Source organism: Primulina huaijiensis, chromosome 1, assembly GCF_012295235.1.
Source record: "Primulina huaijiensis isolate GDHJ02 chromosome 1, ASM1229523v2, whole genome shotgun sequence".
Classification (NCBI taxonomy): Eukaryota; Viridiplantae; Streptophyta; class Magnoliopsida; order Lamiales; family Gesneriaceae; genus Primulina; species Primulina huaijiensis.
The window spans coordinates 78,603-104,876 of NC_133306.1; the positions used below are offsets into that span (position 1 = coordinate 78,603).

Below are 26,274 nucleotides of genomic sequence, written 5' to 3' on the forward strand. Positions count from 1 at the left end.
CCAAAAACACCAAAAAAATTCCTCAAATTAATGGTTTCTTATGAGATGTTAACAAAAATTTACGTTTGAGTTTAAATTAGAAACGTCAAAATAATTTCAACGACATACGTGAATTAAAGAACAATTAAAACATAGTGTAATTTAAGAGTTTGTGTTTTTTTGTTTCTTCGAAGACCGCGTCCTCTGTATTTCCAACTTAGATGATTACAACCTCAACGTAAAAGAAGTATTTTGATCTTCAAATTCGGATATGTTAGCAAATGAAATGATAGAACGTCATTTCTGAAGGATTTTGAAAACACAAAGTATGAAAACAACTTTTATTTAATGTAAATCATCTAAAGATATGATACTCATGTATGAACCATCAAGATTTTGGACCTCAGGCCCATCCCTAACCCAAGAAGATGACCCACCCATGAGAGGGCCCATCAAGACTTTGGACTCCAGACCCATTCCTAACCCAGGTAGATGGCCCATAACAAGCCCAGGTACTCTCCTATAAATACAAGGTTTGAGCGTCCAATTCAGTGATCATTCACTATATTGATTTTCAGCAGCACCCTTAGCTGTTCTCTCATTATATTCTCAGTCTCTGACTTGAGTGTCGGAGGGGCTACGCCTGGACACCCTCACGGCCCTCTTCTAACGGTCTCTTCGTGATTTCAGGTCTAGAGTAAATTCGAGATCTGCACTCGAACTAGTATCACCTGCTGAAATCGAACCATAAATTTTCAGTTAGTATCAAAATATTAAAAAATTCTAAGAAAAAGTGATAAAATTTAGCTACGTTTGAAGAATTCAGAAACCAATGAATATATATTAATAGGCTTGTGAATATTCCCAACACAGCTTCAGAAATTATAGATGAAACATAACTTTAGATTATAGATCTCATGCACATAAAAACTGAAAATCGATATCAATTAAAATTAATTATAAAATAATGTGAAAATTAGATCTAAAAATTAGATTTGATTATTGATAAGCTTGAATCTTATATAGATTTTAAAAATTTTATAATATTTGTATCTTTTGAACAAAAGAGGAAAAAGTATAATTTTGGAGATAATTTAATTTTACAAGAATTTAAAGGACAACAAAATATTACAAATAAAGAGAGAAAACTTCCTTGTAAAACACAATGGAAGCAACGATAAGGAATGCAGCATTTTGAAAATTCTGAACTCATTCACATGAGAATTTACAGTTTATTAAAAGAGATTTTGTGGCAAATTTCTTAGAGCTTCACGTGGAGAGTTTTGGGATTTTTAAAATCTTGGCTCATTAAAAAAATATAAATGTTGGAGTTGATATCACAAAATGAGAAAGGATAACATACAATAGAGAAGTAAACATAGGATAACAGAATGGGAGGCAGAAGACAGAAGTTAGAGAAAGACCTCAGCATGCCAAAATCATTGAGAATTCCTCTTATTCTTTATTGATTATGTTTTCTCATTTTAATTTAAACGTGAATTTTCACTGTTGTTTTGATTATGGTGTATACTTTTATAGATTAAGATCACGATAGAGTCGTGACAAATTATTTAAATATTTTGAGTTTGATTCAATTTTATTATTTATTTTGATTCATTGATTGATGTCGTTTATCATGTGTTCTTTTTAATTTGGCCAATTAAAATTTCATATTTGTTGGTTCACCTAAAACCCGAAGGTAATAGATTAATATTTGTTTCACTACATCAACCAACACATGGTTAAACTGACTATAAATAATATTTGGTTTCAATGTGCGATTTTAGGTCGAAAAACTGAAATTCTACATCGACTTAATGCGGTTGAATATAATTAAATTCAATTAGAAAACATTGGACTGTTATATTTAATTAGGTTTATTAATTCGAGAAATCGATTAATAAATAATCTTGAGAATTTAGTTGTGAATTAAGTAATTAATTTATTGAATTTGAATTTGACACTTAGATTATAAATTTTTCTTGTTAACTTTTTGGGCCTTAGTCGTTTTTAAGAATTTGAATTTTTGTCTAAATTATTCTTCCATCATCTCTATTTTCGATTTTTTTGCTTTATTTAATTTATTTTAATTATTTAATTTAGTTTTAATTAATTTATTTCATCTCACTCGAATTTGATTAGCCTAAATTAGGAAAATAATTTACATTCTAGTATTTAAATGTTAATCTTTGTGGGTACGATACTTGGACTTATCATACAATTACTATATCTTGATCTAGTTTGCATGCTAGACTTATTTCTAACTGAAATCATCGGTCAAGTTTTTGGCGTCGTTGCTGGAAATCAAATTATTTAATTTTAGGATTTATTATTTTCTTGATATTATATTTTATTTAATTTTACTGAATTTATGAATATTCATAAGTTTAAAGTTTGTTTATTTGTATTTTTTTATTTCCACGTGTTATCTAACAGTGCATGAGCCTTATTAGAGGAAACATGGATTAAAGCCTTTTGATCCAGAGAATGAGAATACTTTTCGACGTAGACGTAGAGTACAAAGGGAGCAATCCTCGGACTCTGACGTGGAAGAAGAATTCAAACCAGATGAGAAGGTTGAAAATGAAACACCAAAGATCGAAGTAATGGCCAACGAGAAGGATGATCGCATTGTCTATGATCTTACTAGACAAACTACTAGAGGTTATGGTTCGAACATCATTCGTCCTACTGTGGAAGCAAATACTTTTGAGTTGTGGAAGAACAATTCAAACCAGATGACAAGGTTGAAACTGAAGCATGCACCAATGATCGAAGCAGTGGCCAACGAGAAGGATGATCACATTGTCTATGATCTTACTTGGCAAATTACTGAAGGTTATGGTTCGAGCATCACTCGTCCTACTGTGGAAGCAAATAATTTTGAGTTGAAGCCAGCCATCATTCAAATGATACAATATCAAGTGATTTGGAGGATCGCAGACTGAGGATCCTAATACGCATCTGAATGGATTCTTATCTACATGTGACACGATCAATTTTAATGGAGTGAGAATGGATGCCATAAGATTGAGACCATTCTCTTTCTCTTTGCATGGTGAAGTAGGTGGATTTGCTTAGGGATCTACCAGCTGGCTTTATTACAACATAGAATGGTTTGGTGGAAACATTCATATTTCAGTATTTTCCACACACCAAGCTAGCACAACTACGTATGGATATTTCATCTTTTCGCCAGAAGGATGGGGAGAAACTACATACAGATTGGGGAAGATTTAAGAAGATGTTAATGATGCGTCCTCAACATGGTTTCTTTTCATTCGAGCAAGTTCAGATTTTCTATAATGGAGTTGATCCTTCTGTGCGTTCCATGCTAGATACGACAGCCAATGGTAGTTTATACAAGAAGATCCTACGAGTTGCTTTGGAAATAATTTCAAATATGACTGAAAATAATGTGGTTTTGGCCAGACATTAAATGAGAAAAGAAGGCTGAAATCCTTGAAATGGATGTGTTGAATGCACTCACTGCTAAGATTGATGGTTGACCCATAAATTCTCTCAAATTCAACCGAATCAAGCAAATCAAGTCCAATTAATAGTCATCGAGGACAAAACCACTTTTGATGAAGAAACAATGAATTTCGTATGAAACCAATGGAGACACCAATCCAATCAATATAGTTCAACATACATATCAGGATGGAAGAATCATCCTAATTTTTATTGGAAGAATACTGAGAATGCTCTTAATTCAACGCGTATTCCTCAACTTCCCGCTCCTCAACGAGTGAGAAAACAATGATTATTGGTACCTACAACACCTCCAAGATTCAAGCAATGAGATCAAAGACCAATTTATGAGGATGTTATGATAAAACATGTCTTGGTGATGGAAACAAGGCTTCAAAAGCATTACGCTATCTTATTCCTTAGGGTGAAAAACTTGAATCACCATTCCATAAAATATGAATGAAAGATTTAGCTGATAGATTGGATGAAAAACATACGTTTCATGCTTGTTTGAGTAATAGCAACCATTAGCCGCTGTTATTCACCAACTACCGGTGAACCTCTCTTCCATTTTTGGCCAAGGGCAAAGAATGAGGCCATTATTAAGGTCCCTGGATAGGGGCATGAGATTAGAGCTAGTTGTTATCCTAATAGTCAATATCCATTACCGAATTTGATTATCATAATAGCGGATATAATCATAATTCAATGGGTCAGGTCCACTTACTTTTTCCTTTTTTGATTTCGAATCTTTCCAATGAATTTGATTGAGATATATAAGGAAAAATAAAGATCTCTGGCAATTCAAGAGGTGGATTAGAATTATTATTCATTATAATGAAAATTTACTGAACAAATGTTCCAATTTTTAATTAGAACTAACTATAATACTCTAACTTAATATAATGATAATGTAGTTTCTATTTAGCTAGCTTTAGGCTCCATAGCCGGAATTATGTATTAGAAAGGAACGTAAACTATTCGTTTTTCCTTCTCCGCAAGTATAGCATGATGAGCACAAGTTACGGCAGAACTTGTGCTCGAGAGGTAGTTGTTCATATACTGATATATGCAACTCACTAGAAGCCCAGACAACAAAGAGAGGTCAGAGATGAATCGAAAAAGAAATATTTATTGGTTCTACCTCATATTTTTTTATGAAGATAATGAATCTTTTTCTCGAAAGATTGGAAAAAGGGTTGAAAGCTCAAATGGGCTAAATATCCAGTCAGTTAGCAAATCGAGTCCTTGAAATACTATCAAGTGATACTAAGGAAAATCCGAAAGGAGTGAATGCAGTGATTAAGGCCGAGAATGAGGAACTAAAGAAGCAGAATTCTGCAAATGTAGAGGAAAATAATGATGGAGGAGTGAAATCAAATATGAAAGATGCTAAAGAGCAGAACATTCACATCACCACTATATGAAAAACATGTAAGAAAAATAAGGAGTTTGATTCTCATGATAATATTGATATTAATACACTATCTTTTTTAGTAATTATTGTTATTCACTACATTATTGTATACTATAATTTCTGATTTTATTATTTCCCTTTAAAAATAGTATAATTATAAATTTGCTCTGATTTAATTTTTTTTTAAATTTAATTTAAGCAAATCAAAATTTTCTTTTTTTATAATCATTTTAAAATCAATTGATTTGAGAGGGTTTGTGGCTAAATAAATACATGGGCCAACATTAGCAGTGCAATATGTGTTGGGTCAAACCAAAACCCATCTTGATTTAGGGTTTAAGCTTTACGGTCAACATTTCTTGAACGACAATTATTTCTTCTGAAGAAGATCTTTCCTCTCATTCAAAATCTCAAGTACCCAAAAATTCCAGTAATGGGTAGCAATCAAGCTGCAGTCTCATTCCTTACGAATATTGCGCGAGCCGCTTTCGGACTCGGTATCGGCGCCACCGTCCTCAATTCATCCCTCTATACCGTCGACGGCGGCCAACGTGCTGTACTCTTCGATCGTTTCCGTGGCGTTATTGATGACACCGTCGGGGAAGGGACACACTTTCTGATCCCCTGGCTTCAAAAACCATTCATCTTCGACATCCGCACGCGTCCTCACACTTTCTCTTCTGTTTCAGGTATGTCTCCTCCTTCTTTCAAAACCTAGATTAGATTTTATGTTTGCAGTATTATTTACGATTTGTTACCGTCGATGTAATTTTTGTCCGCTTTAACCAGCTGAGACCAATTTGGCATTTCCATAGCCAGCTGAGTTGTGCTGCTTATTTATGTTTTCTCTCGCTGTTTCTATTATGGACGATACATTGTTATTGCGAATTATTAGGGACCAAGGATCTGCAGATGGTAAATCTGACACTGCGTGTACTCTCACGCCCCGAGGTCCACCGCCTACCAGACATATTCAAAACCCTAGGGCTTGAATACGATGAGAAAGTCCTCCCATCCATTGGAAATGAGGTTCTCAAAGCTGTGGTTGCACAATTCAATGCTGATCAATTGCTCACTGAACGTCCCCATGTTTCTGCCCTTGTGCGTGAGAGTTTGATTCGCAGGGCAAAGGATTTCAATATTGTGCTGGATGATGTAGCAATCACACATTTGTCCTATGGTGCTGAGTTTTCCAAGGCCGTGGAACAGAAGCAGGTGGCCCAACAGGAGGCAGAGAGATCAAAGTTCGTGGTGGCAAAGGCCGAGCAAGAGAGGAGGGCTGCCATTATTAGGGCTGAAGGGGAAAGTGAGTCTGCTAAGCTGATTTCTGATGCAACTGCTGCTGCAGGAATGGGGCTGATCGAGCTGAGGAAGATCGAGGCCGCCAAGGAAAATGCTGCTACCATGAGCAGGAATGGGAATGTTATGTACCTGCCTAGTAACAATAACATGCTTCTTGGAGTCAATCCGGGGCGCTGATTATGGGGGCAGTAGCTGTCTTTAAGTCAGTTTTTGTCATCGGTTCATTTCCTTGTTTGCTACTGGAACTGGTCAATAATAATCGGTTTCCTGATAATTATGCTAAATTTTGTTCCTGGGCTTAAAATTTGTCATATGAGGTAATCCATGTGCTTCATTATTGGTTCTCAAATGTTGTTCAAAGTTGGAACCAATCTTATATTAGAATCTTAGTTTGAGATGCTTGATGATTTTGTTTGTGCTTCTTGTAGTTGGTCTTTGCTTGCTGGCAAAGTGTTCTTTGAATCGACAAATTTTTTTTCCCCCCGGTGTGTTGTATATTCTTATACTCTCCCTAAATTGGTTCGAGACTGTCGAGGTTTTATAAGCTCCAACAAGTGTTTGGTAAAATAAATTTTATATAGCTTATAATATTTTAAAAAAAAATTAATTGTGACAATTTTGAAGTTTTTTCATTTTTGAAAAAAAAATTAAGGTTCACGTCAAATAATTTTAATATCTTATTTTATGTAATTTCTATTTCTAAATACCAAAATCAAATTCAATATAATAGCCCATCCTGTTTTTTCTTTTGTTTCCACCCTTTCTGTTTTAGGAGTTCCGATAAATCAAACCAAGACAATCCAAAGTGACAAAGTTGATCAAATTGCACGGTATATATTATTTTTAGTTAATCATGATTTTGAATAAGTTTTAAAGTCAACTAAACCAAAAAAAATGGAATATTTCTATTGAAAAAATTCAATCAAATCGAAACAAAACAATCATAATAATAATAATAATAATAATAATAATAATAATAATAATAATTGTGAAAAAAACACATTTTAATTAGATATGTAAATAAATTGAATTAAAACATTTTGCAACAGATATTTTAACATTTGTTGTTGCACACATTGATTAATTAGAAAAAAATAATAGAAATATGTGGTTATCACTTACAAGAATAAAGCTTGTCATCGAGTTTTTTCACTATTTCAAATTGATTTACTATTTATTAACATGTATTTTTTTTTAAAAAAAAAAAACCAAAGTATATGCTTTAAAAAGTCGACGGAAACTGCTGGCAATATAATTCGACGAATTTAATAAGTAAGTTAGGTTGTCAATAATAATGAATTTATGGAAAGTTGACGTGGATTATGGGCACTTAGTTAGGTGGACTCTCAATTATCTTTACAATATATGTTTATATAAAAGATATTATTTTAAAATAAAAGTTTAGAGATTATTATTATTTTATAATTAGAGAGATATTTTCTTTTTATGAATAATCATATTTAGCTACGATAATTTCAGTAATTTTAAAAAATATGGTAATTTTTTTATTAAAAAAAGGTCAACGAGATTTTGTCGGGTATACATCCTCCGGATTCAGATAATAATTAGATGTAACATTGGGATAGTCATTGTAATCAATGGGAGTGGAAATATTAACGGCGGTGTTGTTGGCGGTCCTGCTGGTGGGGCGAGCTGAGATCCAGCGGGATCAAGAGGCGCCGTTTAGGATGCACACGCTTTTCTCGGTGGAGTGCCAGAACTATTTCGATTGGCAGACTGTGGGCCTCATGCATAGCTACCGTAAGTCACACCAGCCCGGCCCCATCACCCGGCTGCTTAGCTGCACTGACGAGGAGAAGAAAACTTACAGGGGAATGGATTTGGCGCCAACTCTTGAGGTTCCATCCATGAGTAGGCATCCCAAGACTGGTGACTGGTCAGCTTTTCTTCATCACTCGGATATCACTTTTCCTTTTTCCAAATTATCTATTTCATGCTTCATTTTTCCCCAGGTATCCAGCCATTAATAAACCAGCCGGGATATTGCATTGGCTTAAACATAGCAAGGATGCCCAGAATGTTGATTGGGTGGTAATTCTAGACGCAGATATGATCATTCGAGGTCCAATTGTTCCCTGGGACCTAGGAGCAGAAAAAGGCCGCCCAGTTGCTGCATATTATGGGTAATAATACAAGCCATCAAACTGATAGGTTACTCGTGTTTTTCCACCAAATAATATGAGGGGATGCATGGGATTGTTTCTTTTGGTACGACCCTTTTCTTTTACCACCTTTCCTTAAAAAGTTTTTCATAAAAAGAAGCGGTGTATTGGCCAGATACTTGGTTGGATGTGATAATCTTCTGGCTAAATTGCACACAAAGCATCCTGAACTCTGTGACAAGGTCGGCGGGCTTTTAGCCATGCATATAGATGATCTTCGGGCTTTGGCACCCATGTGGTTATCAAAAACCGAAGAAGTACGGGGAGATACGGCTCATTGGGGAACTAATTATACTGGTGATATTTATGGAGCAGGGTGGATTAGTGAAATGTATGGATACTCCTTTGGGGCTGCAGAGGTAACCTTTTTTGCACTAACTTTATCATAAGTTATCCAATATTTCGTCCTTCTGTTAGATTTTCTAATTTTTCTTGCAACACCACCAGTAAGCTTATTTTGAAGTAACAAGATTGGATGGGAGAAGTGATGCAACCTTGCTACTAAAAATATATTAAATTTAAGAGAATGACGAAATAATCTAATTAAAAGTTATCGAACTTCTAAAGACAATTCGTAAGATAGCATGTTGAAAATTCAAAGCATGACTGTTAACTAACATAGTAGTGTTGTCTAACATCTTCAGCTTCCAGTTGCTATATCTTTCTGTAAATGTCATACACAATTATATTAACCAGAAAAAGACACATAATTCTGTCCTTATCCCCTTCCCCCGGCACCACTGAAGTAAAAATAGAGACATTCATAACTATGATTTTTGCTTTTGACAGGTGGGACTCCGCCACAAGATAAACGATAACCTGATGATTTATCCAGGCTATGATCCTGGAGAGGGCATTGAGCCCATTCTTTTGCACTATGGGATACCTTTTAGCATTGGAAATTGGTCGTTCAGTAAGTTAGATCACCATGAAGACAACATTGTATATGATTGTGGGCGTCTCTTTCCCGAGCCTCCTTATCCAAGAGAGGTAAATTGATAACCCGATTTCTTGCAGCAACCTTTCTTTCGAGTGACAAAAATGCGTGGAGCTACTTAATTTACAAATATAGAGTTTCTTGATGCATCTATGAATATTTTCCTTTCAACACTAGTTAGAGTTTCAAGAATGTATTCTGGAATCAATGTATTAGGTTTGGAATGTTGTTTGTGCTAAAAAATTACTGGTAGATAGTGTTTGTCACCATCCATTGTGTGCCCTACCATTTGGATAGAAGTGGGAATTCTCTCATGCTAATCAGGCAAGTGAGAGTTACAGTTTTATTCTTCTTTATCTGTTAACTCTGGAAAATGGTTACTCAATGGAGATGGGATACATAATGAAAATTCTTGGTGCAAATTATTCTCTATGCCTTATTTTTCTCCAGCATTTATTGTTGACTTTTAAGAGTGATTGGTATTGAACACAAAGTTGAATTGTTTAATGAAACGTTTGAATTTCAAATTGGTATGGCCTGGCCTTTCCTACAGGTGAGAGATTTGGAAAGAGATCCAAACAAAAGACGGGAACTATACCTCAATTTAGAATGTATAAATATGATAAATGAAGGTCTATTGTTGCAACATTCAGCTTATGGTTGCCCCAAGCCCACACAGTCAAAATACTTGAGTTTCTTACGGAGCAAAACATTTTCAGATCTTACTCGTCCAAAACTATTGACTCCAAAAAGTCTTCAAACCATGGAAGTGAATGCACAGAAGCAGGATGCCAATGAATCTGGAAAGACATATCCAAAAATCCATACCATTTTTTCGACAGAATGTTCTCCTTACTTTGATTGGCAGACTGTGGGGCTTCTTCATAGTTTTCACCTGAGTGGTCAGCCAGGAAACATTACAAGGCTACTAAGTTGTACAGAAGAGGACTTGAAGCAATATAAGGGGCATGATTTAGCTCACACACACTATGTTCCATCGATGAGCCGACATCCGTTAACAGGGGATTGGTAATTTTTTTCTACTTTTGCTGAATATGATCACAACCTTACGATATAATCTTGCACATTGACAAGTAGTGACAATTGTTATGGATAAAAGAGAACAAAAATTGTCATTCTCAAACTGTATGTAACATATAAATGAGTGACGTTTGCTTTTGTGCCACATTCTTTGATTGGGGATATAGGACAAGACATATGGAGAGAACATTCTCAACTCCACCTCTAGACATAAACTATAAAAGGTTAAGAACTATCACCCATCTAAGTTTCTGTGCTTCCTTGAACTTTCTTCAGCGAACCAGCCTCATTTATTGTATTTTTCAATTCTGTATTCTACTCAGTGGACAATATTTTCCTAGCATCCGTGGTTTAAGAAATAGTTCCATCTCCCCACACTTGCCCTCCTACCTCAAACGAGAGGATTACTCGGAACACATACATTTTTTATGTTTTTCTTTTCTGTCACAATCTATAGTTTGAAACTATCCTGCAATAAAAAGGAAGGGCAAGAAACTGAAATAATTTAAGCTCTGGTTTTTATTATTTTCTGTTAACCTGAGGAACTTATCACAAATCCCGAGCTTTTTCCTTTATTGTTTATGTGGGCATGGATTTAGTTGGTTGATGGTGATCTGGGAATTATTGAAATGATTCTTGAAAACATTAGATTCATATATCATATATTTGTTGATGGTTCTTTTTCTTTAATAGTAACTATTTATTAGTCATATTTTAAGTTAACCATATCTAATCATTTCTCTTCTTTTTCTGGTGTTAATAACCATGAAAGGAGTAGGAAGATCTTTAAGTAGTAGTTTTGGTGTTTGGAAAAATGGGATGAGGTGAATCAATTTGCTGACATAATAAGGCAGAATAATATGAGGTTCTCTGTGAGGCGAAAATGGTTCTGTTGGTATCAAATTTCAGTGCATTTTGACTCTATTGATCACATCATGAGAATACTTCTTACAATCCTCTTTCAAGGTACCAAAATTACTCCCAAATGACTATTTTGAACTCCAGTTAAAAGTGAGTTTTCCTTGATCTTTGCTGAGATCCTCTCTTGAAATTTTTTTTACACGTGATTATCTTCTTCCCAGTGATTTTTTTTCCTCCATTAGTCAACCATAGTTACCTATTAGAAAGATTAACCTCCATGTGTTTACATGCAATAATCGCATACAGTTTTTTTGAAAAAGATTTATCTTGGTATCTCCAAATATCTAAAAGAACGGACCCAATCCCTGCATGCCATACTGAAAAATATTTAGTGACACCTGATTATAATTTGTGCTGTGATAGGTATCCGGCAATTAATAAACCAGCTGCAGTTGTTCATTGGCTCAACCATGTAAAGACTGACGCGGAATACATAGTTATCCTGGATGCTGATATGATAATGAAAGGACCAATTACGCCATGGGAGTTCAATGCTGCACGGGGACAACCTGTTTCCGCTCCCTATAAGTACGAAAGATTTTTCGTTTTGCTTAAACAATTTGGTGTGGGAATACATCTTCGTTAGCAAATTTCCTACAGAAATTGTTATGATATTACTTTATCATTTGACTTTTCAATATGCTATGCCAGTTACCTAATTGGCTGTGACAATGAGCTTGCAAGGATTCATACTCGCCACCCTGAAGCTTGCAGCAAGGTTGGAGGTGTAATCATAATGCATATGGGGGACCTAAGGAAATTTGCTTTGCTTTGGCTTCATAAAACCGAGGAAGTTCGAGCAGATATGGGCCACTGGTCAAGAAAATTCACTGGAGATATATACGAAGCTGGTTGGATCAGTGAGATGTACGGTTACTCCTTTGCGGCAGCAGAGGTACTTATGTTTCTGTTTCATTTTTATCATATTATCAGTCTTTTTGCATCGTTTTATTTGGCAGAATTAAAAATGGATGATATCAGGCCTTGCCAAATGTGATGCATGAGATTTTGCTTGCTCAAAGTGTAACAAATCTAGTTATGAAATTCTTAATACAATATATTCATATTTCTGGCTGCAGTTGAATTTGCGACATGTTATAAGCAATGAGATTTTGATATATCCCGGATATGTCCCTGCACCTGGTGTCAATTATAGAGTTCTTCATTATGGCTTGGATTTTAAGGTTGGTAATTGGAGCTTTGATAAAGCTAACTGGAGACATGCAGATGTGGTTGAGAAGTGTTGGGCTCGGTTTCCTGATCCTCCTGATTCGTCAGTTCTGGATCGATCAGATGAAAATTTGTTCCAACGGGACTTGCTAAGCATTGAGTGTGTTAAAACTTTGAATGATGCTCTAAAACATCATCACAAGAGAAGGAGATGCGCTGATCCCATCTCCTTGTCTGCACCCGTTCATAAGATTCCTGATCCTGATTCCTCAAACACACTGACTCGGAAGATCCCCAGTTCTGATTCCTCAACCAACCTGAGACATGAGACCCCTGATCTCGATTTGTCAACCAACCCATCTCGTCAAGCCACTGATCCTGATTCGTCGACCACACAAACTCGAGGGACTCCTAATCGCCCTTTGTTACCCTTCACAAGTCACAAATCCACCAATGAAATTTCAGCTTCGAGGAAATTTGAAAAAATTGATGGAATTGATTCCCTTGGACATACTTCCGAGCTGAACAATGAATCTCAGGGAGTATCACCACCAGCAGAGACCAGCCAAACATTCACTTCCATGAGATTTTGGATAATTGGCTTGTGGGCATTCTCAATCTTTGGTTTTGTGGCAGTGATGTCAATGGTGATTTTCAGTCGCAGAGGGTATAAAAAAAGAGGTAAAACTTTGAAGTCCAAGAGAAGAACCTCTCTTAGTCAAGATTATGGTATATGAATGAACATTATAAGTATCTCCGATATTCTTAACTATTGTAAAAAGGAAAAGCCATAAAAATTCCTACATTTGGAGCCTTACATTTCTTACATATCCATTCCGTGCTGAATATTTGAGATGAAGCCTGTCAAGATTCAAGCACGAATCTTTTGGCAGCTATTTGAACTGTTTCTGATCGTTTCTCCTCCAATTCTAGACAGTTAAAGAGCTTGACAGAATCAGTGAACAATAAAAAAGCTTATATACGTCAAATTTTCTTCTTGTCTTGGTTATTATATGGATGCATCTCTTACTTTCTTGTATCTTGTTTTGAACTACCAATTCAAGCATCTGTGGTCTTATTGTACTATTTCTGCAAACGTTGTGCGATATTCTTCTATGGTTTGTATCGTAACATCAAGATTTTCCTCAGAAGACTTGTTTAGCACATATATTGGTAACTCAGAAATGAGAAAAAACGCTATTTTTTCAATTCCGATTCGGTTAGCCTAAAAGTTAAAAGTGACCCATCAAAGTAATCAGCTGGATTTGAAATCCACGACTTAAAATCCACCCATCAAAACACACTTCAGGCTTTTCCTTGAGGTGGCGAAAAATACCCAAGAAGCTGAAGGTGGAGATAGTGATGATGATGGTGGTGATCTACGAAAATTGATCTGCGATCATCATTTGGGTGGATGCTGGTGAGTAAAGGAGACGTGGTGGAATAATCCAGTTGCTGTGGAAAACAGGACAAGGAAGAAACATCTCATTACTTTATTATTTTTTAAGACATATAAATGCAATCCTCAAATTTACTGCAATATATTCAGTCGGAACACCATTTAAGACCCGATGAAAAAAAATTATATATTTATTATTTCTTAAATATCCAAATTTCGGGGCCCCCAAAAATCCTGGATCGACTGGAATTAACCCTGAATATAAACACTATCAAGTACTTCGCCTACAACTGAAAAGAGCTCATTTAAGCCCTTGCATCTCTGGTCCATCGCTTCAAAACATATTGACTTGGAACTATCTTCACATTCCTGCAGTCAAGAACTTTCAATGCATGGCTACACAAAATCCCTTCCATCTGAAACTTCACGCAACTGCAGACAACTGAATCATAATCCGCGGTGTATAAAACCTCATATCCTTGAACCTGACCATATGAACAGACTCTATACTCCACCGAGGACACAGAGTCGACACATTGATTAATCACAAGATTTAGAAAATTCTCATATTCTCGATGAAACATTTCAAAAATTATCGGTGTGTAGGTCCCTCAACTGCTTCAGCATTATGATGTCTCCCATCAGTTTAGGCACCCGCTGACCCATATCATAATTAGCTTCCAATTCTTTGTAACGCCAGTCGTTCATCACTCTACCGAAATGCTTGACATATTGGAGAACGTGTGATTCGGGTTTCAGGTATGTTCTCAAGCTGGTAATAGGATCCCCGGATAGTAACACAGTTTCTATGTCAGCTGAAAAGACATGCTTACCATAGGATAAACCCCACTTCTCATGTAATTCGAATTTTCGGCGCACCCATTCATTTTCCCAGAGACCGTAGGTATCCAGCAAACCTTTCCAAGAACTAATAAAATCTTCTGTCAGGATTAAAGAAGCAATTAACCACACAAATCGCTTGCAAAAGAATCTGAGTTGGCTACTATACTTCACTAAGTTGTTTGAGTGTGTTCTGGTATACTTGCCATGTGCACAAGCAGTGGTGAAAATCAGGAAGCTCGGACACGATTGCTTCAAAATGACAGAATCTTGAACAGTGAGTATGGTTTTAGGTTTTCTTCAGGACATTAATTTAATGAAATTTCGGAATAGCCACCTAAAAGACTGCATTGTATTATCATATAGAAATGCAGCACCAAAAACCAGCACCTGCCAGTGATCATTTGTTCCTAAAAATATCACTAAAGGCTGCTGATGTCGGTTCAAACAGTAGGTTGTATCAAGCAAACCACCTCGCCAAAAACACCATAGCCCACCATCATTTTCTCATCAGCCCAAATGAAATTAGTCATTTGCTCTTCTGCATCAAGCTGTATACTGAAAGAAAACGAAGGCTCCTTCAATTTCTTGGTCTGAAAGTACCAGTGAATACTTTCCGCTTCTTCTCGCTTTACGTTCCACGCATGTTTTGATGTAAGAATCATCTCATGATCCAAGGGATCACAACTAGATATGTCTGAAGCCCCTACTCCAGTTAATATCAAATCAGTGAGTGAGTTTGGTTGCATGCAAGAACACTCCGATGCACAGTGTTCTGATGTTTGTGACGACCTCTTCTGTGATCTTAGCAGGCGTACTTTACATGCAGGCACAAGTTCGGGATTATGGTGTTCTTCAAAGTGGGTGGCACGGTACCTTCCATCAGCCTGACGTGAAATGACTAATTGCGCCATGCACCCAACTCTAGTTTCCTTTCGAGGTCTCTTCACTTTGAGACATCTCTCGTCTTTCTTTCCATAGCCTACGATCGGAAAGAGGTATTGAAGGTGATTTGTTTAACATAAAATTACAGAAAATATTTAGATAGTGTAAATTTTAAGTATTGTGTGCAAGTATTATAACATATATCCACGTAAATTAGAACACTAAAAAAATTCATTATCAGAACAAGATAACTAAGCAAGCATAACTAAAAACTTAGAGATAACACAATAAAAGAAAAATCAAACAGACTACGGATCAAGAGCAACATCAGATTCATTCATTCTTGCATCAACAGCAGCTTCTACTTCTACTCCCCCCTTTTGTTCAGCAAATGAATGAACACCAACTTCCAACAACAACTCATACTCAGCCACTTGAGCTTCATAGAATGCAATAACTTCTCGTGCAGTATGAATTTGTTGTCGACCAAAATCTATTTGAGCTTAGATATGGGAGGTACAGAACATAACGTACTCAGAAGGTTTTTCCCCCAAAATAGATTTAGCTTCATATGGTTTGGTTCAATATGTTGAAGTACCCATGTTGCCAACATCCTGGACAACACCAGGCTCAAGCCAGGGAAGATCAACCTTCTTGTTTCCCTTGAAATACGCAGGTGCAATCTTTAGTTGGTCACCCACATCATACAGATCTTCATTTATATCCTCGAAAAATCCTTGGGATTTCAAAATCCCATAGATCAAGGAAGGAAAATGTAGCTTAGTGGAGTTGAATCCTCCATCTGCAAACTGTAGAACAATATTGAATACCATCTGACCAAAATTGAAAGTGGTACTACTATACCAATCATGTAGAGAACAATGGCTTGTGGTTTAGTAACCACTGTAGTGTTGGTTGAGGGATTCCAATTTATGATTGTAGTCTTATGCAAAACATAATAAAATGAAGTCAAGTTTGCAGCTGACAACTTTTTGGGATGATCTGGAAAAACTTTGATTAGTCCGCCAGTGAGAACATCAACAACGACATTGAAATCAGGTGTAACTTTCTCGTCTTCTTCTCTGGAAGGTTATAGAAAGCATTTATCACTTCGGGATAAAAGTTAAAAATCATGTCACGGACAAACAACCTGCCAAACTTCACTAATCTTTCATCTCCAACACTGGATAGAAGACTGCAGTAAAATTCCAGAACATGTCTTCTAGCATAGAGAGTCACAGTGCTCACAATAGCAAACATTCCTCAATTTTTGAAGAATGCACTCAGATTCTACAGTCCATAAGACTCCACATCAATATTTTTTTCTTCAATAAATTCTCTATTGATGTACAATGTCCACAAAGCTAAAGTAGCTTCAGAATAGAACTTTGTGGAGAATGACTTGCGCACATTATAGTCCACAGAGTCAAAGTTGTTGTCGGTGTTGGCAACATAAGCCTCAACATCGACAGCAACATCAGCTACTTCATCAATAAACTCACTTTTATCACCAGCACTAGCTTCTAATTCATCATCATCAGTATGTTTCTCAGACTCAGTATCAGATTTAGAAGAGGAACTGTCAAAAAATTCAGCGCGACTGTTATCAAATTCTTGTAGCATCTCCTCATCGGGCTCGTTATCATCAGAGGTGCTTTTTTTTGCAGCTTTTTCTTCTTTTAAGTGAGAAAGAAACTCAACCAAAGATTGTTCATTGTCAGTAGAATCAACAGGATCGCTTGGTCATGCAACATCCTTTGGTGTTTTAGAGAAGATGATTGAACAGTAGTAGTAGGTGATGTTGTGTTCTTCGCTGTAACAGTAGGTTTTGGTCTTCCGACCAACTCATAATCCTCATAATTCGAGTCATCTCCAAATGAGAAATTAGGGTCCAAAAGATTTGCAGTGGAGGAAGATGCTTGAAACTTCTTGGATGGGAAGAAATCAAGGTCATACCTGCCTGACGCTTTGATCGTCTTGGTTGCGAAGGAACATGGAAGACACGATTCAGCTCTTCAAAATCCGGTGGATTGTCAACTTTTATTTCATTACCCGACTCTTTAGAGGCAATGAATTCAAGCGGAATTGGGTCCTCAGCGACCGCAACCATCTGAAGAAGATTATCAGTAAGAGATTCTATAGGCGGTGTTGTCACACGGGGTGAAACATCGGCACTAGCTGTCACTTCAATTCGAATGTCCAAAAGGTCATATCCTGTTCCATCCTTCTGAAAAATTTAAGTCGAAATAACAGATGAAACCTACGATCAAAAAGATTTTGCACATAGATAAAAATGAGAACATAAAATGTTTGAGAAGAGATGTAAGAGCAACTAATAATGATGAATTGCATATTCAACAGTGAAAACATAAATACTCTTACTCCCAACGGTAACAAAACTCTCATAGTTATAGTCCTTCAGCTTTTAACAAAATGTGCAGGTTTTATTAACAGTAACAATATCCCAAAACAAGCTCAATTCCCTAATCACAATTTACTCCTCCACTCGACGGTAAAATATATTTGAACCGTTGCAATCCTTTAAATAGAGAAAACATCCTTAACGCCATGTCAACTTAAAAATTCAAAATCAAGAAGATTAGATTTTCTTCAAATGTAATAGGTTAAAAGCTGATATCCCACTGAGTAAGACAAGTTCACAAATCAACCATAATACATGTCTTAATTATGCCTCAAGTATGATATAATTAGAAAGTGTGACTTTCATGATTTTTCTTTTGATTCAGAAATGGTAGTTCTCACACTAGAAGAACGGTCATCAATGGACTCCTCTAAGTAGCTTTTTTCATCTGTATTTTGACTTAGAAGTGGTTGCTCTCACACTAGAACAACGATTTTCATAGGACTTATAGGTAGTTTTTTCAATTTTATTCCAAAATATATATTATTATTTTTATTTTTTTAATGTTTTCTCATTTTGCTCAAAATTTTCAATTCACTTTTTCACATTGGACAGTATCATGAAATACACGAAAATCCTCAACTACTTGATGGCTTAGATTGAGCATAAACCACTCTTCAGTACTTGATTTGAAGTTCGAACACCAACTGAGAGTCCACCAAGAGATAGCCATCACTGTACAGACTTTAGACGAAACTGGATGAATGATATATGCAATATATCTAGCATCCTACAAAAGTACATGAATTTAAGGTGTTGTCAGAGGTGTTCCAACACCCACGATAACACGTGTGAGTGATTATTATGCAAACAAGCTAAGAGACTTCCGAAAGTTGGAAAATCTCTCGAAATTCAATGGTTTTGTGAAAATATCAGTCAGTTGGTTCTCGGTTACAACAAATTCCACTCGAATTATATCATTCTCAACCAAATATCGAATAAAATGATGCCTAATGTCAATGTATTTTGTTCGAGAGTGTTGCACTGGATTTTTTGAAATATCAATAATACTTGAGTATCAGAGTAAACAATCAAGGTCTCACTATGAAAAAAACAATCCTCAATCATTTGATTCATCCATAAAAGTCGTGAACAACAAGCACCAGATGCCACATATTCAGATTCAACAGTAGACAAAGACACACAATTTTGTTTTCTACTGTACCATGACACCAGATTATTTCCTAGATACAAAAAACCTTCACTCGTACTCTTCCTATCATCTAGGTAACCAGCTTAATCAACGTCACTAAATCCCACCAAATTGATATTTGTTTCTTTGGTGCACCACAAACCTAGCTCAATAGTCCCTGGAATATAACTCAGAATCCGCTTGACAGCCTTTTGATGAGTGATCTTAGGATTAGCTTGATATCTAACATATAAAAAAATACTGAACATTATACCAGGGCGACTAACACTAAGTAAAAAAGATTATCAATGATGCTACAGTACAAAGTATTGTCAACAGCTTCGACAATATCATATCTAGACAACTTTTCACTATACCCCATGTGAGTTTTCATGTGTTTAGTGTTCTCATTTGAAATTTTTTTGATCAAAATCTTTGTAAACTTGGATTGACACAGAAAAATATCATAATGCAACTGTTTAATTTGAAATTCAAGAAAAAAACTTAATTCACCTATCATGATCATTCGCGAAGACATGCATTCAACAAAATTATCCACATGCTTTTGTGAAGAAGCACCAAAAATTATTTCATCCACATATACTTGACAAATCAAAATATCATGCTTTAACCTTTGAATAAAAAAAATTTCATCAACATCACTTCGTTTAAAGCTCGTTTAAAGCCAACGATATATTACTAGACTTTTGATTTTTGTGGAGGACCAGAAGCCAAGATAGAATATTTTGGGTGTATTTTTTTCAAATTGAGTTTAACTTGTTCATTGACATTAGATCTTGAGCTTCAGTGATATGCTGTTAGATCGTGGATTCCAGTACTATTATAATTTCAAATTTTAGTTTGAAAGTTTTGCTAACATTTATGCTAGAAGCAACAACTGTCTTTTACATTTGTGGTACTTTTAAAAACACTATGATTGTTCAAAATAGAATTTTTGAACCTTTGTCATCACATTTAGACCAACTTGAGGATTGTAATGACCCGAATCCTTATTTTGAATGAAGTGCAAATTAAGAGATAATTAAAGAGTTGTTAATTAAGTAATATTAAGGAATTGATAATTCCAGATCAAGCTGTTGGGATCCACCAAATTTAAAATGGACAACCCGATCTACTTCAGATTACATTATCCCGAGAAATCCAACTAGACAAATGAGATTCTGACACGTGACAGATAAGATGGATTCGAATTTTCTGAAATAGTCCGGATGTAGCCTATAAACGGAAGCTGATTTCTTTTGTTTCCTACAATGCGTCTTTCAGAGAGAGTTCTAGCCTTATACCTTAGTTTTCTAGTCAGTTTCTAGGGCACTTTGGTGTTGAGAAGTTTCGGAGCTAGCGTCGACTCGAGTAGGGGTCAGTGAACTGAGATCGAGACATCATCAGCGGGCTGACGACAGACGCATGTATAATCCTAAAGGCTTAAATAGTGATTTAAGGATCATTAGGGAGAACTTTGTAGCATGTTTGGTAATTCAGGATCTGGTTTGATAGTGATTTCATTATGTTGCTATTGTCTAGGTTTAGAGCTTTCTGTCATATTGTTTTAGTGAGGTACGTGATGTACTGACTGAGATTTTCAAGTGTATTATACACACTTATATGCTGCCTATTTATCTTTTGTATGATACATGTTTTACTGCTTTGGCATATTATGCATGACATATCATGTTGAACCTGATATCTTTTGAGATATACCTCGTTTGTTGGGGTCGCTCAGCCATATTTTGTATTGTGGACGATGGGGCATCGAGAGTTACAGCGTCCGACAAGACCCGCGGGCTATGATGACCTGGATTATAGGTCCACATCTTAATGATGAGTGTGGGAGCCAAAACATGCCTAGGTCAAATCAGATACTACACACTCATGCTCCTCTAGACTGCGCGCGAGATTCTTGACTTGATCCTTGATATTCGAGCATATTGCATTTCGCATGCATCATATCAGTTTGTATACTCGTACATTTTCGTATTGGGCGATTTTCGCTCACGTCCTTGTTTTCATCTTGGGCACCCCATTCCACGGGACGGGTCTTAGGTTGGACGGTTCAAACAACCAAGGCAGTGGCTAGAGCAGTTAGGTTTTCAGTGGTGATCTAGTTGAGGTTTTATGTGATTTATCGGTTTCTCGTTCAGAATTATGTTTTCGATATGGTTGTATTAATGTTTAAGACTGCTATTATTTGTTCTGTTTTCGTTTGAGATGTAAGATGATTAAGTTATTTGGTTTCCGCTGTTTAATTGTTATTATTAAGTTTTAATGCTACTTGCTTATTTGTCTGTTTAGTAGTGGTTACGGTAAGGGCACTACATTTAGTGGTATCAGAGCATGCAAATATTTTTGGGACATTAGTAATTCTATTTTGAGGATTTAGAGGTTGATTTTGGTTTTTTTTTTTTCAGATGTCAAGAGATGGAAGCAGTCACGGAAGTATGGGACATGGCCATTATGGCAACGATGAGGCTGGCCGAGAACATCGTCATAGAGATCGTGATGGAAGGCGTCACTAAGATCATGATGGAGGTAGCCGATTTCATGATCCAAGGAAAAGCTCGGAAATGGTGGAAACTTGTTTATGCCATTCTAGTTCAGCAACATGGGTGGATTCGTTGGGAATATTTTTCGTCAGGCCTTCATCAATCATCACTTTTCGTCAGTTCTTCGTCAGGCGAAGGAGATGAAACTGTTGACCATTAAGCAAGGAGATTCGAGCATTGAGGATTACCAAAAGCGTTTTACAGATCTGTTGTCGTACGCTCCTCACATCAGTTAGAATTCTGCAGCAAAATATTCTCACTTTTTGAATGGTTTGAACCAGGAGATTTTTTATCGGGTTTCTGTCTATGACGACCCTACTTTGTACGAAGGATTTATGAATCATTGTCATCAAGCCGAGATCAGTATTGCTAGGAGGAAGTCTATGCAAGCTAGCAAAAGTTCTAGTTCCTTGGGACTGAAGGGTCAGTCTTTCAAGAAGTCTGTATCTTTTTCTTCTTCCGGTTCTGGATGGGTGCACAGCTTTGGTAGGAAAAAGATGCAATGTGGCCACTGCGGAGGCGATCACCAAACAGATAATTGTCGAAGAGTAACATGTGCTTGTTTCAATTGCGGTAGATTGTTATCAACGTCTCGTTCAGTTTCGTCCAGAAGGAGACGAGAATTGGTTCTTCTTCGGTGGGGTAGCTCATTCTCCAATGCAAGTAGTGTCTGCTGTAAAGGCACAACGGGCTTTAGCGAAAGGACGAGAAGGATACCTCATTTATGCTGTTGACGTATCGAAAGATGTAATAGACGTGAATAACATTCCAGTTGTCGACGAATTTCCTGATGTTTTTCTCGATGAAATTCCTGGATTTCCTTCGAGGAGGGAAGTGGAAGCAGAGATAGAGTTGGTACCAGGAACTGCACCTATCTCCAGATCACCTTATATATTGGCACCAATGGAGATGAAAGATTTGAAACAACAGTTACACGATCTTCTTGACAAGGGGTACATTAGACCCAGTGTGTCTCCTTGGGGAGCACCAGTGTTGTTCGTTAAAAAGAAGGATGGGTCTATGCGACTTTGCATAGATTATCGACAGTTGAACAGAGTAACAATCAAGAATAAATATCTGTTACCACGGATCGATGATTTGTTTGATCAACTGCAAGGGACTTCAGTGTACTCGAATATCGATTTACGGTCTGCGTATCATCAACTTCGAGTTCATCAATGTGATATCCCTAAGACTGCATTTCGAACAAAGTATGGGCATTACGAGTTTCTATTGATGCCGTTTGGTTTGACGAATGCTCCAGCAGTGTTTATGAATTTGATGAACCGAGTATTCCAAGAGTATCTTGACAAGTTTGTCATTGTCTTTATTGATGACATACTGGTATACTTTCGTAGCCTTAAAGAGCATGCACAATATTTAGAGATTGTGTTACTAACCTTAAGGAATCACCAAATGTATGCTAAGTTGAACAAGTGCGAATTTTGGCTCGACAGAGTTGTTTTCTTGGGACATATTATATCCAAAGATGGGATATCAGTGGATTCTAGCAAGATCGAAGCGGTGTTGAGTTTGGCACGACCGGAATCAGCTCAAGAGATAAGAATTTTTCTAGGTTTGACAGGTTATTATCGGAGATTCGTCTCATGATTTTCTCAGATTGCCAAACCATTGACACTTTTTTGACGTATAAGAATGTGCACTTCTAATGGACACATGATTGTGAATCAGCTCAATGAACTGCGTCAACGTTTGACAACTGCACCAGTTTTAGCTCTGCTATCTGGATCATGAGGGTACATTGTGTACACTGATGCATCACTTCAAGGACTTGGATGTGTTTTAACTCAGAATAGTCATGTGATTGCATATGCATCCAGACAGTTGAAGAAGCATGAAGAGAATTATCCAGTTCATGATCTGGAATTGGCAGCGATTTGTGTTTGCTTTGAAGATCTGATGACATTATCTCTACGGAGAGAGATTTGAGATTTTTATAGATTACAAAAGTTTGAAGTATATCTTCACTCAAGCAGAGTTGAATATGAGCCAAAGAAGATGGATGGATTTGTTAAAATATTATGATTGCGAAATCAAGTATCATCCAGTATCAGCGAATCTTAGAGCAGATGCTCTTAGTCGCAAGGTGAGATTATATGCACTTCAGACAAGTTTCATATCAAGTGTAATCCAAGATTGTTGATCTATGGGATTTCACTTCCGTCATAAGAAAGGAATGGAACACATTCGAGTAACGAGCATTTTATCTGAACCGACGTTGCATGCCAAAATCAGAGAAGCTCCGTTTTCTGACCCGAAAGTGAAAAAGTTAGCAATGTTAGCTAACGTAGACAACATATCTGGCTTTGCATTCCAAACAGATGGAACCTTGTGTATGTCAGGAAGAATCGTAGTTCTAGAAGATTCTAAATTAAGAGATGATATTTTATTTCATGCCCATAGGAGTAAGTTGAGTATCCACACTGGAAGCATGAAAATGTATAAGGATTTGAAGACCAGGTTTTGGTGGAAATGCATGAATAAAAGTGTTTACCAGTTTGTATCCAAGTGTTTGGTTTGTCAGCAAAGGAAAGCTGAACATCGACGACCAAGAGGATTACTTCAAAATCTTCCTATCCCTGAGTGGAAGTGGGAACATGTGACGATAGATTTTGTCACCCATTTGTCGTTGTCTTCTAAGAATTGGGATGTCATTTGGGTTGTTGTGGACCGAACAATTACGTATAGCCGGGAATATAGTTTCGATTGCATGGCAAGACTATTCATCCAAGAGATTCTTAAATATCATGGTGTGCCAAAAGTATAGTCAGTGACAGAGATCCACGCTTTACCTCAAGGTTCTGGGGAAGTTTTCAAAAAGCGTTGGGATCGACATTGAGTCTGAGTACTGCCTATCATCTAGAGACTGATGGTCAGTCTGAGAGGACTATTCAGACACCCGAGGACATGTTGCGTGCTTGTGCTTTGGATTTTGGACTAGCATGGCATGATCATCTGCCGCTTGTGGAGTTTGCGTATAACAATAGCTACCATAGCAGCATTTTTATGGCTCCGTTCAAAGCATTATATGGTAGATGTTGTCGTACTCCATTGTTTTGGGACGAAGTAGGAGAACGACAAGTGCAAGGACCTGAATTAGTGCAACAAGAGATTGACCAAGTGGAAATGATTAAGAAGAGAATTAAAACTGCACAAGATGGTCAATCGAGTTACGCGAATACCAAGCGTAGATCTCTATAGTTTCAGTAAGGGGAAAAAGTTTTCCTCAAAGTTTCACCATTCCGCAGGGTGATGAGATTTGGAATCAAGGGAAAATTAGCCCCAAGATTCGTCGGACCTTTTGAGATCTTGGAATGTGTTGGAAATTTGGCATATCGATTGGCTTTGCCGTCGTATCTGTCCAACATTCATAATATCTTTCATGTATCGTTGCTACGATGGTATGTAGCAGATGAATCACACGTTCTTGGTCCGACAGATGTTCAACTTGAAGAAGACTTGACTTATGTCAAGCAGCCGCTTTTAATCCTAGGTAGGAAAGAGAAAAAGCTCAAAAACAAGACCATTCCACTTGTTCTAATGCAATGATAACGCCAAAGTACTGCAAAGGCGACTTGGGAGTTAGAGAGTCGTATGCGATCAGAGTATCCACATTTGTTTTGAGTTGCATCTTTGTAATCATGAGTTGTATTTTATTCAGTTGTATTGTACTTCAGTTCTGATTTCGAGGAAATCTTTGTAAGAGGGGAGGATGTAATGACCCGAATCCTTATTTTGAATGAAATACAAATTAAGAGATAATTAAAGAGTTGTTAATTAAGTATTATTAAAGAATTGATAATTCGGGATTAAGCTATTGGGATCCACCAAATTTAAAATAGACAACCCAATCTACTTCAGATTACATTATCCCGAGAAATCCAACTAGACAAATGAGATTCTGACACGTGGTAGATAAAATTGATTCGGATTTTCTGAACTGGTCCGGATGAAGCCTATAAATGGAAGCTGATTTCTTTTGTTTCCTACACCACATCCTTCAGAGAGAGTTCTAGTCTTATACTTTAGTTTTCTAGTCAGTTTCTAGGGCACTTTGGTGTTGGGAAGTTTCGGAGCTAGTGTCGACTCGAGGAGGGGTCGGTGAAATGAGATCGAGACATCATCAACGGGCTCACGACGGATGCAGATATAATCCTAAGGCCTTAAATAGTGATTTAAGGATCATTAGGGAGAACTTTGTAGCATGTTTGGTAATTCAAGATCAGGTTTGATAGTGATTTTATTATGTTGGTATTGTCTAGGTTCAGAGCTTTCTGCTGAGATATTCAAGCGTAGTATACACACTTATATGATGCCTATTTATCTGTTGCATGATACACGTTTTACTGCTTTGACATATTATGTATGACATATCATATTGAGCCTGATATCTTTTGAGATATACCTCATTTGTTGGGGCCGCTCAGCCCTATTATGTATTGTGGACGATGGGGCATCGAGAACTACAGAATCTGAGGGGACCCGCGGGCTTTAATGACCTGGAGATTGTAGGTCTACGTCTTGATGATGAGTGTGAGAGCCAAAACATGCCTAGGGCATATCAGAGACTGCGCACTAAGGCACCTCTAG

The 26,274-nt window shown here is 36.8% G+C and overlaps 2 protein-coding genes and 1 pseudogene across 2 annotated transcripts; 2 read left to right on the plus strand and 1 right to left on the minus strand.

Annotated features, from left to right (window-relative positions):
• Positions 1 to 5,209: 5,209 nt before the first annotated feature.
• On the plus strand, positions 5,210 to 6,650 carry LOC140973202 (prohibitin-3, mitochondrial-like). Its single transcript, XM_073435823.1, has 2 exons — positions 5,210 to 5,559; positions 5,766 to 6,650. Exons 1-2 carry the CDS (start codon positions 5,304 to 5,306, stop codon positions 6,347 to 6,349), a joined length of 840 nt encoding a protein of 279 aa, XP_073291924.1. The 5' UTR covers positions 5,210 to 5,303; the 3' UTR covers positions 6,350 to 6,650.
• A 1,079-nt stretch (positions 6,651 to 7,729) lies between these two features.
• On the plus strand, positions 7,730 to 13,463 carry LOC140973207 (peptidyl serine alpha-galactosyltransferase-like). The gene is made up of 8 exons (XM_073435836.1): positions 7,730 to 8,069; positions 8,146 to 8,316; positions 8,471 to 8,714; positions 9,145 to 9,345; positions 9,846 to 10,321; positions 11,618 to 11,782; positions 11,906 to 12,149; positions 12,334 to 13,463. Exons 1-8 carry the CDS (start codon positions 7,771 to 7,773, stop codon positions 13,159 to 13,161), a joined length of 2,628 nt encoding a protein of 875 aa, XP_073291937.1. The 5' UTR covers positions 7,730 to 7,770; the 3' UTR covers positions 13,162 to 13,463.
• A 609-nt stretch (positions 13,464 to 14,072) lies between these two features.
• On the minus strand, positions 14,073 to 16,808 carry LOC140976745 (protein FAR1-RELATED SEQUENCE 9-like; annotated as a pseudogene).
• Positions 16,809 to 26,274: the final 9,466 nt, after the last annotated feature.

Coding starts and splice junctions, on each gene's coding strand:
- LOC140973207 (XM_073435836.1), top strand. CDS start 7,771: ATGGGAGTGGAAATATTAACGGCGGTGTTGTTGGCGGTCCTGCTGGTG. Junction 8,715..9,144: donor ACTCCTTTGGGGCTGCAGAG/GTAACCTTTTTT, acceptor TGCTTTTGACAG/GTGGGACTCCGCCACAAGAT. Junction 12,150..12,333: donor ACTCCTTTGCGGCAGCAGAG/GTACTTATGTTT, acceptor TTCTGGCTGCAG/TTGAATTTGCGACATGTTAT.
- LOC140973202 (XM_073435823.1), top strand. CDS start 5,304: ATGGGTAGCAATCAAGCTGCAGTCTCATTCCTTACGAATATTGCGCGA. Junction 5,560..5,765: donor CACTTTCTCTTCTGTTTCAG/GTATGTCTCCTC, acceptor GCGAATTATTAG/GGACCAAGGATCTGCAGATG.